The 13,254-nt window shown below is 33.9% G+C and overlaps 1 protein-coding gene and 1 long non-coding RNA gene across 2 annotated transcripts; both read right to left on the bottom strand.

The window, feature by feature from the left end:
- Positions 1 to 6,863: 6,863 nt before the first annotated feature.
- Positions 6,864 to 7,705, bottom strand: LOC114721467 (uncharacterized). Its single transcript, XR_003738085.1, has 3 exons — positions 7,659 to 7,705; positions 7,328 to 7,421; positions 6,864 to 6,910 (listed from the first exon to the last, which is right to left on the bottom strand). It is a non-coding gene; the product is annotated as an uncharacterized LOC114721467 (long non-coding RNA).
- Positions 7,706 to 8,119: 414 nt separating this feature from the next.
- On the bottom strand, positions 8,120 to 12,806 carry LOC114721470 (disease resistance-like protein DSC1). The gene is made up of 5 exons (XM_028907282.1): positions 12,316 to 12,806; positions 10,798 to 11,893; positions 10,403 to 10,696; positions 8,253 to 9,714; positions 8,120 to 8,130 (listed from the first exon to the last, which is right to left on the bottom strand). The coding sequence occupies exons 1-5, from the start codon at positions 12,804 to 12,806 to the stop codon at positions 8,120 to 8,122; spliced, it is 3,354 nt and encodes a 1,117-aa protein (XP_028763115.1).
- Between the last annotated feature and the right edge of the window lie 448 nt (positions 12,807 to 13,254).

Below are 13,254 nucleotides of genomic sequence, written 5' to 3'. Positions count from 1 at the left end.
CGCATGCAAGTTCTTAATGATTACGCATGCAAGTTTTTGAAAGAGCGCAATTTGTGTTGAAATCAAAGAGTATTGAAGGCGGATAATAATCTAAAATGAAACTCATCTTTTGCTTCTGTTTTTGGTACAATATTATGCATATATAAAGATAGGGTCTAAAAATTTATTTCATATGTCCAACATTTCTTAGAGTATGGGATATAGCTGTAATTGGTTTCCGGGTGACTTCCGAAGAGCTTTAATGCATGGCTAGGAAATTACCTTGAGACTTTCTCCCAAATTTCTCTAAAGGCCTTCACCCAAAAGCTTAATCAAAAAATTATAAATGATTCAAATTTAATAAATGCATGACGGCCAATTATATATACCTATTCTACTCTTAAGTTGAAATTAGTCACGCATCACAAAAATGGAAGATATAATAAAGAGGCACGAATACAAGTTCTTCGAGGTCCTATGTGAAGAGTTTTCAAGAAAATTATAGTCCATACCAAATGAAGGGTGACTTCAGTTTGCGTATACTGTACTATTCTCAAGAAGATTTAAATAAGTACTATTTTATTTTTTATTTATAATTACTTTTGATATGTTTAACTGAAACTAAATAAACCATCATGTAACATCCTAATTTTCATTTCCTTAAGATTTAAGTAAATTTTTATTAAGATAGAACCAATAGAGGTTAAATATGTATATATAAGCAATTAAAATAATTAAAATCATATGTAAATGTGTTTACGTATAAACACACACATATATGAATGAATAAATAAATAAATAAATACTAATATTAAAAGTCTTACATTGACTAAATGATGGGAAGGTAGATAAAATACCAATTTGTTCAACATTGGATCAAGTCAAAATTTAGGGAATCTATTTGTTACATCTAGGAGATTAAATTCAATGATGGGATTAATAATTAGACTCCTATAGTTAGAATAACTTAACTCATATTAGATCTGTTTGTTTGAGTTCTTTGGGGATAGAACATGTATCATAAATTTGGAGTTTTTCACCTAGGTTGTAAATTGGGTGATTCTAATCATAAAATTTAACAATACTCTAAGTTAAAAGAACCTAGGAATTGAAACTAAATTCTTATATATTTGTTCTTACTCCAAACCTTAGAAAATGCTTTTCAAGCTAGAATTCTGAACCATTAAAGGTCTTAGACGGGAAGTTAGAGGCTAAACTTTGTGAGTAGTTTATTCTAATACTGTAAAAATAATATTTTAATTTCATTTGTAGATATAAACCCTATTTTGACATTTAGACAAAATATTTCACAATTTCATTAGAAGTGTAGTAAATTTCGCCCATGATGTGGTAAATTCCCTATAACATCGCACATCATGTGAACAGTATTAAGTGTGGAACTGATAAAAAGTGTTGTGATTTGCTTATGTAAAATGATGAATCTCGCTTCAAGTGCAGTAAATTCCGCCTCTAGTGTGGTAAATTTCTTAAAATAGGATCATTTACTTTGATAAATTATTTTATATCACTTTAACAAATGGATTTGATGGTTGAACGATCACATGACTTTATAGAATCTAAACGGGTCAAATCCCAATGATTTAGATGATTGTCAATGAAAGGAGTAAGCAACCACAGAGCTCGTGGAACACGTTGCAGCAGGGGTGAATTAATGTGGAGATAAATTGATAAGGATGAACTTTCATTTTGTAGATTCTTCTGGTGTAAAATAATAATACTACTACTACTTCCCAGATTTATTTTGATTTAACACCTTGTTTTCCCAAAATTATAAATGTTTTTCCTCAAAATCTTCATATTGATTATAACAAAAAAATTTAATTAAAAAGTAGGTAATGATTAAAAAACACTTTAAAATATAAATGAATCTATGTTTTACTTTTACATAATTAATACTCCTCTGGTCCTTAATATAAGACCCATTTAACTAATTTGATTAGATTAAGAAAGTTAGGTAAGTTAGTTAATTATAAGAAAAATGATACATTTTTCCTGAAATATCATAATTATCTTTTTTAATACCCCTCTCCCTCTTCTACTTGATTATAGTTAAGGAATATCCATAGGAGTAATTTAGAAAAAAAATTGATAAATATAAGAAATGGGTATTATATTTAGAATCAAAACTAACTCAAAAATTAGATCTTATATTAAAGATTGGGAGAATAATTAATTTAAACAAACAGGGCCATGCGTGTCAAAGAAAGGAGGTCCTACGAAGTTGGAATTTTGCCGTGCTGTTATGAGTGGGTAAAAAAGAAATTAACCCGGACGAACATCACATGCACAGCAAATTAAACCATTGAGTAAGGACAAATGCATGCAGATACGGCAAAAAAATAAAGCAACCAATGTCAGTCCAAAAAAGTAAATAAATAAATAAAGCCACCTATGCATGTTAATTAAAGCTACTTTTGACTTTTGACTCCAAAAAAGAAAAAGCTACTTTTGACTCGTCAGTCACAGAATCTCTTTGTCGGCTTTTTAAGCATACGATTCACGTTGTGTTTAGGATCATATAACTATCTCTTTTCCCCCCAAAAAAAAAGGGAAAATTACAGATAAAGAAACTCCAAAATGTGAAATGTCAATTTGGAAAGCTAAAAAAATATAATTACTCATAGGAAAGTTCTTCCCAAATTGAAATTTTAAAATTCAGTGAAATAACAAAAATACCCTTTTGTTTTTTTTTTTAAAAAAACCCAGCCCCTCATCGGTGGCAGGCGATCGGCGACCACCGTCGGCGACTGGCCTCCGGCGACCGCCGACCGCCTCTGGCCACCGCTGCCGGCCACTGGTGTGGTGGCTGCCAGTGAAGGATTTTTGTAACAAGATTTTTTTTTTTTGGAATGGGATAATATTGGTTCAAAGTGACGGGGGTGGGATTTGATGCCACAACCCCTTGGCCACTTGGACCAACAAAAGGGAAAATGGCCATTGGGCTATCAAAGATTTCTTAACCTTATAATACAAGCAAAAATATATGTTAACTCTTTTACTATGACTCCAGCTCGTGACAACAATTTATCTGAGGATGACAAGTCTTAATTGAGAAATAACAAGTCTAAATTTGATATTAACAAAGCAACTTTTCCTTATACATAACAAATAGCAGCATGTGCATTAATTAAAAATGATCATAATTTATTTAAAAATGACACGTCTTTACTATAAAATGGCAAGTCTAAAATTGATATTAACAAGACAACTTTTCCTTATACATAACAAGAAATAGCATTTACGTTAATTAAAAATGACTATAATTTATTTGAAAATAACACGTCTTTACTGGAAAATGATAAGTCTAAACTTGATATTAACAAGACAACTTTTCCTTATACATAACAAGAAATACCGAATAAATTGTTGTTATTTTTCAACAAAGACGTGTCATTTTTAAATAAATTATGATCATTTTTAATTAATGCACATGCTGCTATTTGTTATGTATAAGGAAAAGTTGCTTTGTTAATATCAAATTTAGACTTGTTATTTCTCAATTAAGACTTGTCATCCTCAGATAAATTGTTGTCACGAGTTGGAGTCATAGTAAAAGAGTTAACTTATATTTTTGTTTACATTATAAGGTTAAGAAATCTTTGATGACCCAATGGCCATCCTGTTGTTGGTCCAAATGGCCAAAGGATTGTGGGATCAAATTCCACCCACGCCACTTTGAACCAATATTATCCTATTCCCAAAAAAAAAAAAATCTTGTCACAAAAATCCTTCACCGGCAGCTACCACACTGGTTGCCGGCGCTGGTGGCCAAAGGCGGTCGGCGGCCGCCGGTGAGGGGCTGGGTTTTTTTTTTAAAAAAAAAGAACAAAGGGCATTTTTGTCATTTCACTTAATTTCAAAATTCCAATTTAGGAAGGACTTCCCTATGGGTAATTACATTTCCTTAGCTTCCCAAATTAGCACTTCACATTTTGAAGCTTCTTTATCTGTCATTTTCCCAAAAAAAAAAATGATGCGAATTTATTTTTAATGACGTTGAAGATATTTTTTTACATATATGAGGGTAGTGGGTATGCATACGGAGTAATTATTACAATGGTCTTCCGGAGAGTTTTAATGCATGATTAGGAAATCAATTACCTTCAGACTTTCTCCCAAATTTCTCAAAAGGTTTTCACCCAAAGCTTAATCAAAAAAATAGAAATGCTTCAAATTTAATAAATGCATGATGGGCAATTATATATACCTATTCTACTCTGACGTTGAAATTAGTCACGCATCACACATAGGGAAAACATAATAAGGAGGCACGAATACAAGTTCTTCAAGATCATATGGGAAGAATTTTCAAAGAAAATTATAGTTGATACAAAATGAAGGGTGACTTTAGTTTGCGTACACTATACTATTCTCAACAAGATTTAAATAATTCCTATTTTATTTTTATTTATAAATTATTTTTAATATTTTTAACTGAAACTAAACAAAACCTTAAAACTCATTAATTCTATTTTAAATTAAATAAGTTTTCAACTTGACCACCATCAAACGTAAATAGTTTAAAAATTAAATAACACGTACGAACATTTAATGAAGGATAAAAAGAAGAAATTATAAGGAAAAAAAATTAATAACACGCCTTATAATTAGGGTTGGAAAAGAGTTAGGACTCTTTTTTGATTCAGATCTAAGAATTATATGCATGCAACAGGAAATAAACAGGGCCTATGGGAATTATACCATGGGGGAAGATAATTAAGGTGGTCTTGGAGTTGATTCAGGCAACCAAGTCAATGGAATTATGTCGCCGAAACTTCATGGAATGGAACGCACCATTTAGGCCTCCTTCAAGTTACTAATTAAAACTTTCTTTCTTTTTTTTGATGTTCTCAATCTGAACACTGTGGGAAAAAAAAAAAACTGTCCAATTAATATCTTTCTGATTTTGAACATCTCTGGTTTTTTTTTTTTTTTTGCCAACAATTATGATTCTCATACCTCGATACTTTGTGATTAAGATTTAGGGAAAACTAATTCATAAATCTTTATAGTTACTTATTTTTAATCAGGCTTTCGTAATTTTTTTTATTAGGTTCTTACCTTTTTAAAAAAAAATTATAGGTATTAATTGGTTCCCGTACTTACAAGTTAATTTGTAAGAGAAATAAGGTTAGTAATTAATGACATTATCCTCATTCAGCATATACTTGGATTAATTAAATTTGTCACATAGATGTAAATAAAATCAAAATCAACCAAATTATACATTAAATATAAATGTATGGAGACGACTTTATGGATAATAATATCTTATTATGTTAGTAACAAATCAATAAATTTATTTCATCATTTTATCTTTAAAAATCCTTTTTTATTTTATATTTTGTGGCAGAATCCATACCAGTTATATATGAGATTAGAAACTAATGCCCATAATTAAAAAACCTATCCGGACAAAAAAGTGCAAAGATCTAATTAAAAAATAAGGTGAAGTTACATGAACTTAGGGACTAAGACACGAAACTAAGATTAAAACAAATCTGAATACGGAGACTTATATTTAAGAAAGGAATAGTATAGTCAAACACGAGACTCTAGCTTATCATTTATTGAAGAAAATATATTATTGTAACCTGTAATGCAAAGAAAGTGTAATGTTTTGGTTGTTTGGTTGAAGGAACAAATGAAATTGAAGTGAGGGAATAATTTTGAAAACGCATGGTTCCTTTTCAGGTTCAATTAATCTCTCACTGCTTGCCCTGTCCCGCTAATTTCGTTATATTATGATGTATCTGCATGGGCATCCACTTTGAATTTGATTACTCAAGAAGCCATAAGCCTGAAAATATGAGATGGAGAACCACGAGCACATGCAGAATATAATGTGACGCGTGTTGTGAATAGAGCGACCAAAGTACGAATACCCTATTTTGAAAATAAGAAGCGGAAGATTAAGAGCTTGTTTAGTTTCTTATTTTCAAAACAATTTTTTGTTTTTAAAAATGAGAAAACCAAAAAAAAAAATTTGCTTGACAATTTGTTTTTAGTTGGTTGTTTAAAAAAAACAGTAATATTTTTTTAAAAAGCAAAAAAAATAAAACAACTTCTAGATTTTTTCTGTTTTTGTTTTTGTATTTTTGTATTTTTTTTATTTTGAAATATTGGGAAAACATTCTTTTCTTCATATCTACCCCCGACATGTATCACTGTTAGTGACGGTCACCACTTGCCAAATATGATTTTTTTTTGTATTTTTTAAAATAATTATCCAAACAAATTTTTTGCTTTTTTATTCTCAAAAATTGTTTTTAAAAAACAGTTTTATAAATTTTTTGGGAAAAAGAAAACCAAAAAAAGAATCAAACAAGCCCAAAGTTTTCTTTTTTTCCTGCGGACGTTGCGAAGGGGGGAGAGAAGACGCACAGAGTACGTGAAGAAAGCGACTCATTCAAACCATAAGCGAAGATTAAAGACCTTTTGTGCCAAGAAAATCCACATTGACAGAGTTATGCAAGGGAAAAAAGACCCAGTGTTGCAGACCAAAATGAAATGGAACCTTGAGAACTTTAGATAATTCCAAGAGAAAGGAAAACGAATTAAGAACTAGGCGGCGCTGATATAGAGATTTATATCAAAAAGGCAATTAAGAACTTTAGATCAGAGTATGCAAATAGCACACCAGAATGAGCATATATTTGCACAGATCCATAATCACAACCAATTGCTACGGCTGGATACTCAAGTGTTTTAAGAGAATTGGGTGAGTCATAATCTTCTTCGCCTCAACTGGTTTCATGTTCTTCGCGATCCTTGTCCCTATTATTGAGACAAATGATTCATTCCTACTTCCTCATGTGATCAGGCTCTGCTTCAGTATTAATAACGTCACTTTTAGATGGTGCCAAAGTCATCTGCCATATAATGAGACACCAGCCGAACCAAGCACAGCCTGCAACAGCATTACCAAATACTAGGCAAGTCCTTAAATGACATGTACTAACATATGTAATCAGGAAGCAGAACAACATATTGACAATGACCAGGGCAACCATTCGGATTTTTTTAAAAACGTTCTTTTGCTTACAAAACGAAACATAATTTCAGCAATTTAAAGATACTTGAGGCCACAAGACTGATAATATTTGACTCTCTGAAGTTTTTCTTTTAGTCTCGAAAATTCTTCAAACTTGGGAACCAAGCCATTGTTTTAAGATGCCGAGCGCTTTTTAACTCGATTAACCCCACAGCCACAAGAAGATATATGAGCGGCCTTCCAAACTTAAACGTCAGGTCCAAATGCAAAGTTATTAAAAGGCAAACGAAGTATAGCTTATAAAATGCTAAAGAAAAAGCAATTATTCCGCACCTTCTGTGTCAGGAGGAAAATGTCCAAATCTTCAGGGAGCCATCTTTACGCGCGGCGGCGACCAGCGAATCATCGACGCCGATGACCATAGACACTAAAGGAGAAGGCTTTCAATCTACTGAACTGATTTTATAAAGTTGGTTCATTCTAGCTCACATCTATTTCTTATATCTGCAAACTCCTTCAATGGCTTCCTCAACCTCAAGCTCCACATATTTCTTTGACCATCAGAGAAGATGCAGCAATGAGGTAAATGGAGACAAAACATATTTGCACATAGGAGGTGAATTCGCATTTTCTTTCTCAATCTGCTTGGTTAAGAAGTAATCACCTTAATGTCCAGTTGAATCCAACTCTTCAAGATTCAACAGAAAGAAAGTCGTGGCTGTAATATGCCGAGTTCAATAGTCGAATGTAATCGTCACTCCCATCATCTTAGCTTAAAACAATAAAGAAAGGTTAAGATCAGCAATGCAATTTGGACTCCTCAGACCTCAAGAATAGAATCAAATCTCAATAGAAAAAAAATGTTAAATTAATTATATGCGTGTCAATAGTACAACATAAGGATGCGGTAATTAGTACGTACAAACGTGCAAAAATCATGTCTATAACTACTAATTAAAACCAGAGTATACCATTTTGAGGTGGATGCACGAGAGTGATGTATGAAGTTATAGTGTTTAGATCAATTCAACCTGAGAGCTTTAAAACTCAAAATCATTTCTTCAAATTCATCGAAGCAAGCTGTGGTATTTGCGCTTTCGAGAGAGAGAGGCCGCTTCCATTGCATTAGAGCCAGGCTGAGGAGGCAATGGCAATTGATTTTGTTTAATGTCACCATTTTGATATTCATCCGCAGATATCGGGCATACCCCGCACCTTCTGATCTTTACCATTCTGTCATCATCCGAACGAATGTCACCTTTTGATCCGTATGAAGTTATAGTGCATTTGCGCTTTCGAGAGAGAGAGGCCGCTTCCATTGCATTAGAGCTAGGGTGAGGAGGCCATGGCGATCGAATTTGTTTAATGTCACCATCTTGATATTCAACTGCAGATGTTGGGCATACCCCACACCTTTTGATCTCTACTATTCTGTCATCATCCGAATCATCCGAACAAACTTTGAATTTAACTTTAAGCTCCATGTCGCTCTGACCATTTCTTTTCCTTTCTTCAATTTTCCTTTTTAGTTTTCCAAGTGAATCAGGATCATACCAAAGATGAACATGCTTTGAGAGCGTTGGCCCAAGCAAGTAAAACCTGTTTTTAGCGCCCCTGGAAGCATATTTACCATCAATAAACCATTCGGCATTAATTTCTCCTCCCCCCTCGAATGGTAATTCAGAAAAGACGACGCAAAAAAGGAATCCCCCATCCTCAGAATTTGGAATCGAACCGAGATTCACAGACACCGAAGACCCTTTATCCTTATGCATGAACCACTTTGGAACTCTTTTTCCTGGATATTCCACTATAGCAGAGTCATAAGGGGCTTTCTTCATCTCAAGTAGCACTCTTGCCTCAGCAGTTTTGATTGCCCGTCGATTCAGCTTCTTGCAATTTCTGAATAAAAAGCGCGGTGCCTTATCTTTTCCTTCTTCACCTTCGTTTGTCAAAGGTGAATATTGTATGGTCTCAAGGGATACGCACTCAGTGGCAATTAATTGCAAGAGAGAGGGAGGGAGCTCCGGTAGACAACGAAGCCTTTTACATCCATCCAGTTCAAGACGATGCAGGCATGAAAGATGTTTAATGCTTGAAGGCAAGGTCTGTACATGAGTCTCTGAGAGATTTAACTCACGTAGTGATGACAGCAACCCGATGTCATTAGGAAGTTCAGATAATTCATTGCAATACGGAAGCCCTAGTCTTTCCAAAGCACCCATCTTATCACACTTGGACAGGAGACGTGATGCTAGCTCATCACACCCTCCAGCATCAAGATTTCGAAGGTCACGCAGCTTAATCAATTTGTGAATGCTTGTCACATTTCTGCACTCGGCTATAGCTAATGAATGAATTTTGCTGCGATGCCCACTTGATGAGCGCAACTTACCACTGATGGCAGTTCCTGAAAGTTGTAAATAGAGCTCTTCATTTCCTGAGGTCACTGAAAATTCCTCCAGACTTGAGCAATCACTTACATCGAGCCCAATGAGAGATTGGAGATGGGTATCGCTTTTAAGGCTGGTAAGGGACTTGCAATAAGTTAGCGATAAATCACGCAGGCTGCGGAGAGATAAAATAGATGGATGAACACTCCGCAATTTTGGGCAATAATCGAGACAAACATGTTCAAGACGTGTGGCCTTGGAAAAATCTGGGAGTTCAATCAAGTTTTCTGATCGATGAAGCTCAATTTTGCTTAAGCTCACAAGATCCTGTGAAAACATAAATTACATGATAAGATTGGTGGCCCAAAGCCAAATTAAATTACTCATCTATTTCTTTTTATAAGGTTTCGCTCTCTGTTTTTCTCAGAAAATAGTTGAAATTAGCTATTGTCAACAAATTTTACAACTTTTCATATGATCTTGATCAATATTCCCTCCGATGAAAGATATCAAATAACTAAATCACATAACTTCAATAAAATTAGTTAAAGATAGTAAATAATAAAAGAACATGTAACTTATTTTCTTAAAACACGTTTGTCTATGAAGAGGATAAGTGAGATAAAAAAATACGTAGAAAAAGAGATATGAGAGAATAAGTAGAAAAAAAAAGAATTAGAAAGATATATAATTAATTAAAAGTAAAAATAAAAATGATGTATTTAATGATTAGGTAAATCCAAATTATAACTTATAAAATTAAAAAAAAAAAAAGGCTTCAAAGATTTGATGCTTATAGTTCAACAGAGATAGTAACCTTTATAAGTAAAGGTCATGGAGCTTAGTGTGAGGGTGAAAGACGAAGGCATTTATTTGGAATGGGTTATCCATATTTCATTGAATTTTGTAATAGATTTTATCTGGACCTTATAAAAAGGGCTAAGCAGAGCGTATTTAACAAAGATTTTCCAACTGATGTATTAACATATTTTGTAAGAAAAAATATAAAATTCACCTGCACTCCATCCCAAAGTCTTGTCAAACTGCTGAAGGGCATATCCAATCGAACAAGACTTTCAGCCTTAAATGTCGCTGGCAAGGACGCTAAAGGGCACCCCATCCAATCCAATAGCATGAGATTTCTTGACAGAAACTTCAGACCAGAAGCATTTAACTTGTTCCTAAGCTGTCCATTCAAATCTCCATAAACCTTAAGAAGCTTCACATTAGGCATTGAACGAAATGCTTTAATAATTACGCACATCTCGTCAACTTCTGAAAGTTTAATAATCATGCCTTCAATACCTCCCTAACCAAAAAAAAAAAGTAATAAAAATATTATATAAGTCAAATAGGAATTTGGAATTCAACAATCTTTTTAATAAATAAATGTAGAAATTTCACACTTACCATATTTTTCTTCAATATTTCAGAACTTCTCCTGAAAATCCAAAATATTTTGCACCATGTAGGATATTTTAATGATTCTTCACAGACAATTTGTTTACCCATTTGTTTTATCAGACTGTGCATACATATTTTTCCTTCATCAATATCTAAAAGCGCTTTATCTTCAAGTCTCCTCAATCCAATGTCGGTTGAATAACCGCATGGATCTAACAATTTTTTTACATCCTCAGCATCATAATAATAATTGAAAAAACATGCGACGTGCAAGACAATATCTTTCTCTTCCTGATCAAGTCCTTCAAAGCTCAATCTGAGGATATCAATGACTTCTGGACGAAGTAATTTTTTAAGCTTTGCCAATTGGCTTTTCCATGCTTCTTGATTTTTGCCACTCAAGGTGGAGCCTAGAATCTTTAGAGCCAATGGATTTCCACCTGCATATTTAGTCACTTCTTCTGCTAGCTCTCTTATCTCTGGGTCAACATGGCCATTTCTAAAGGCATTGATGGAGAATAGATCAAAAGCTTCATCAGGTTTCAAACCACGAAGCACATATACATCATCCACTTCATTGCCAAGTGTTTGCTTATCTCTGGTTGTTATCAAAATTTTACTACCTGATCCAAATTCATGTCTTCCAACTAACTTTTCTAAATGTGTAAGATCACCAATGTCATCGAGCACAATGAAAACCTTTTTCCGACTAAGCCTACTGACGGTATAAGGACATATTGCATTGCCAATGTGAGATTCTTTATCCCCTAATAACCTCCAAACAAGTTTTTCCCTCAAAGCATCTATTCCATGTCTCTTTGATTCTTCCCTTACGTTTTTCAAAAAGCAAGACCCTTCATATGGCAAATGCAATTTGTTAAACAATGCTTCTGCAAGAGTTGTTTTGCCCAAACCGCCCATCCCCCAAATTCCAATAAATTGGCAACCACCAATTTTTGAACCTTTGTCCAACAATGATTCTACATCTGCCATTCTTTCGTGAATTCCAATCAAGCCTTTTAGATAATCTTCACTTTGATACCTAAGGCCCAACTTTTGTATGACACAATTCACTATTTCTTTAATTAGCTCCGCTTCATCCCTACACACCATTGAAAAAATAAAGAGGCACCAAATTTAACACCACATTATCTGTTCATTTCAAATTTTCAACTATTCCTAATGACATGTAACTATGAAGATTTGCCAATTTTTAAAATTTTTAGAATATTTTTCGAGAAATATTACTTATATTAGATGACATAACTAGATATATATAAAATTCCAGCTTCATCTTATGGCTACAAATGCACCATCATTACCATAGTGAGACAGGGATTTAGATTAAAATATCATAACAGTAAAGTTGATGGACCCGGTGGACTGGTTAAGCATAGTGTACAAGAGAAGCTATTCTCTTTATGATCATCACCGTAACTTCCATTAAATGCCTCAAAGATTGATTTAATTTAGCCCCAGGCATGGAAGAGAATGATAAGAGGAAGATCATAAATATGTAGTTACCTATTGAAGCTACAATGCCAACCAGACAAATTGGCAGCTCGAGTAAGAGCCTCCCTCCACTTTTGCAGTTGTTGATTGTTGATGTTTATTTTGCGCTCATGTTCTTCAAATGCTCTCTCGTAACTCCTAGACTGCTTCCTCACATGTGAAGGATCCACTCTATGGAACACCGGCATAACAAGGTGATCTTGATTTTTGGAGCACTCGAATATTTTTGCAAGCTCCTTCAGGCACCACGTGGAAGATGCATAGTTTTCTGAGAAGATCACAAGGTACAGAGTTGAATCTTCAATGGCTTTCTCAAGAGACGGCCATACCTCATCTCCCTTCTCAAGTCTATAGTCGATGTATGTATCTATTTGGTTTGTGCGAAGAGCTTCATGAAGGTGGCTTGTGAAGTTGAAGCGGTTGTCCTCACCTCTGAAGCTAATAAAAACATCATATTTTTTTGGTGATTGAGAAGATGGAGCAGAGGAAGAAGATGAAGCCATATCAGATTGCTTTGCTACGGTAAGCAGGAGAGAATTGGGAGTGCTTTCAGTTCAGATCTAAGAACGATTGGTAATAGGAAACAAAACGGCCTAAGAGGAAGATATATAAGATTTAGTGTAGTACGTTGAGTCAACCAAGTCAATGAAAATGGAACAAAATGAACAATAAATAATCATAAATTTCAAAGAAAGGCGGTCCCACAGAAAGAAAATATTACAGAGAGAAAGGAAACTCCGCTGACACTTTCTCCAAAATGTTGAAAGCTTAATCAAGAAATGGTCCAAAAAGAAAAAGAAAATCAAATTTCCCCAAGAAAATATAAACGTCTGCGGTCAAATGTCCTAATGAAATTTGGTTTAATAAAGCACCATAATTACACCTCTACTCTTATTTATGTGGCATGTTTAGTCTTCGCCTCTGGAAATATAAGATTCAACAAATACTTAT

Source organism: Neltuma alba, unplaced genomic scaffold, assembly GCF_004799145.2.
Source record: "Neltuma alba isolate B1F8T4 unplaced genomic scaffold, ASM479914v2 tig00012040_pilon, whole genome shotgun sequence".
Classification (NCBI taxonomy): Eukaryota; Viridiplantae; Streptophyta; class Magnoliopsida; order Fabales; family Fabaceae; genus Neltuma; species Neltuma alba.
This window is presented reverse-complemented; position numbering and strand designations above follow the sequence as displayed.

What these genes read in the sequence shown, in the direction of transcription:
- LOC114721470 (XM_028907282.1), bottom strand. Translation starts at nt 12,806, where the DNA reads ATGGCTTCATCTTCTTCCTCTGCTCCATCTTCTCAATCACCAAAAAAA. An exon ending in TGGCATTGTAGCTTCAATAG is followed by an intron (nt 11,894 to 12,315) that starts GTAACTACATAT and finishes AATGGTGTGTAG; the next exon opens with GGATGAAGCGGAGCTAATTA. An exon ending in GACTTTGGGATGGAGTGCAG is followed by an intron (nt 9,715 to 10,402) that starts GTGAATTTTATA and finishes ATGTTTTCACAG; the next exon opens with GATCTTGTGAGCTTAAGCAA.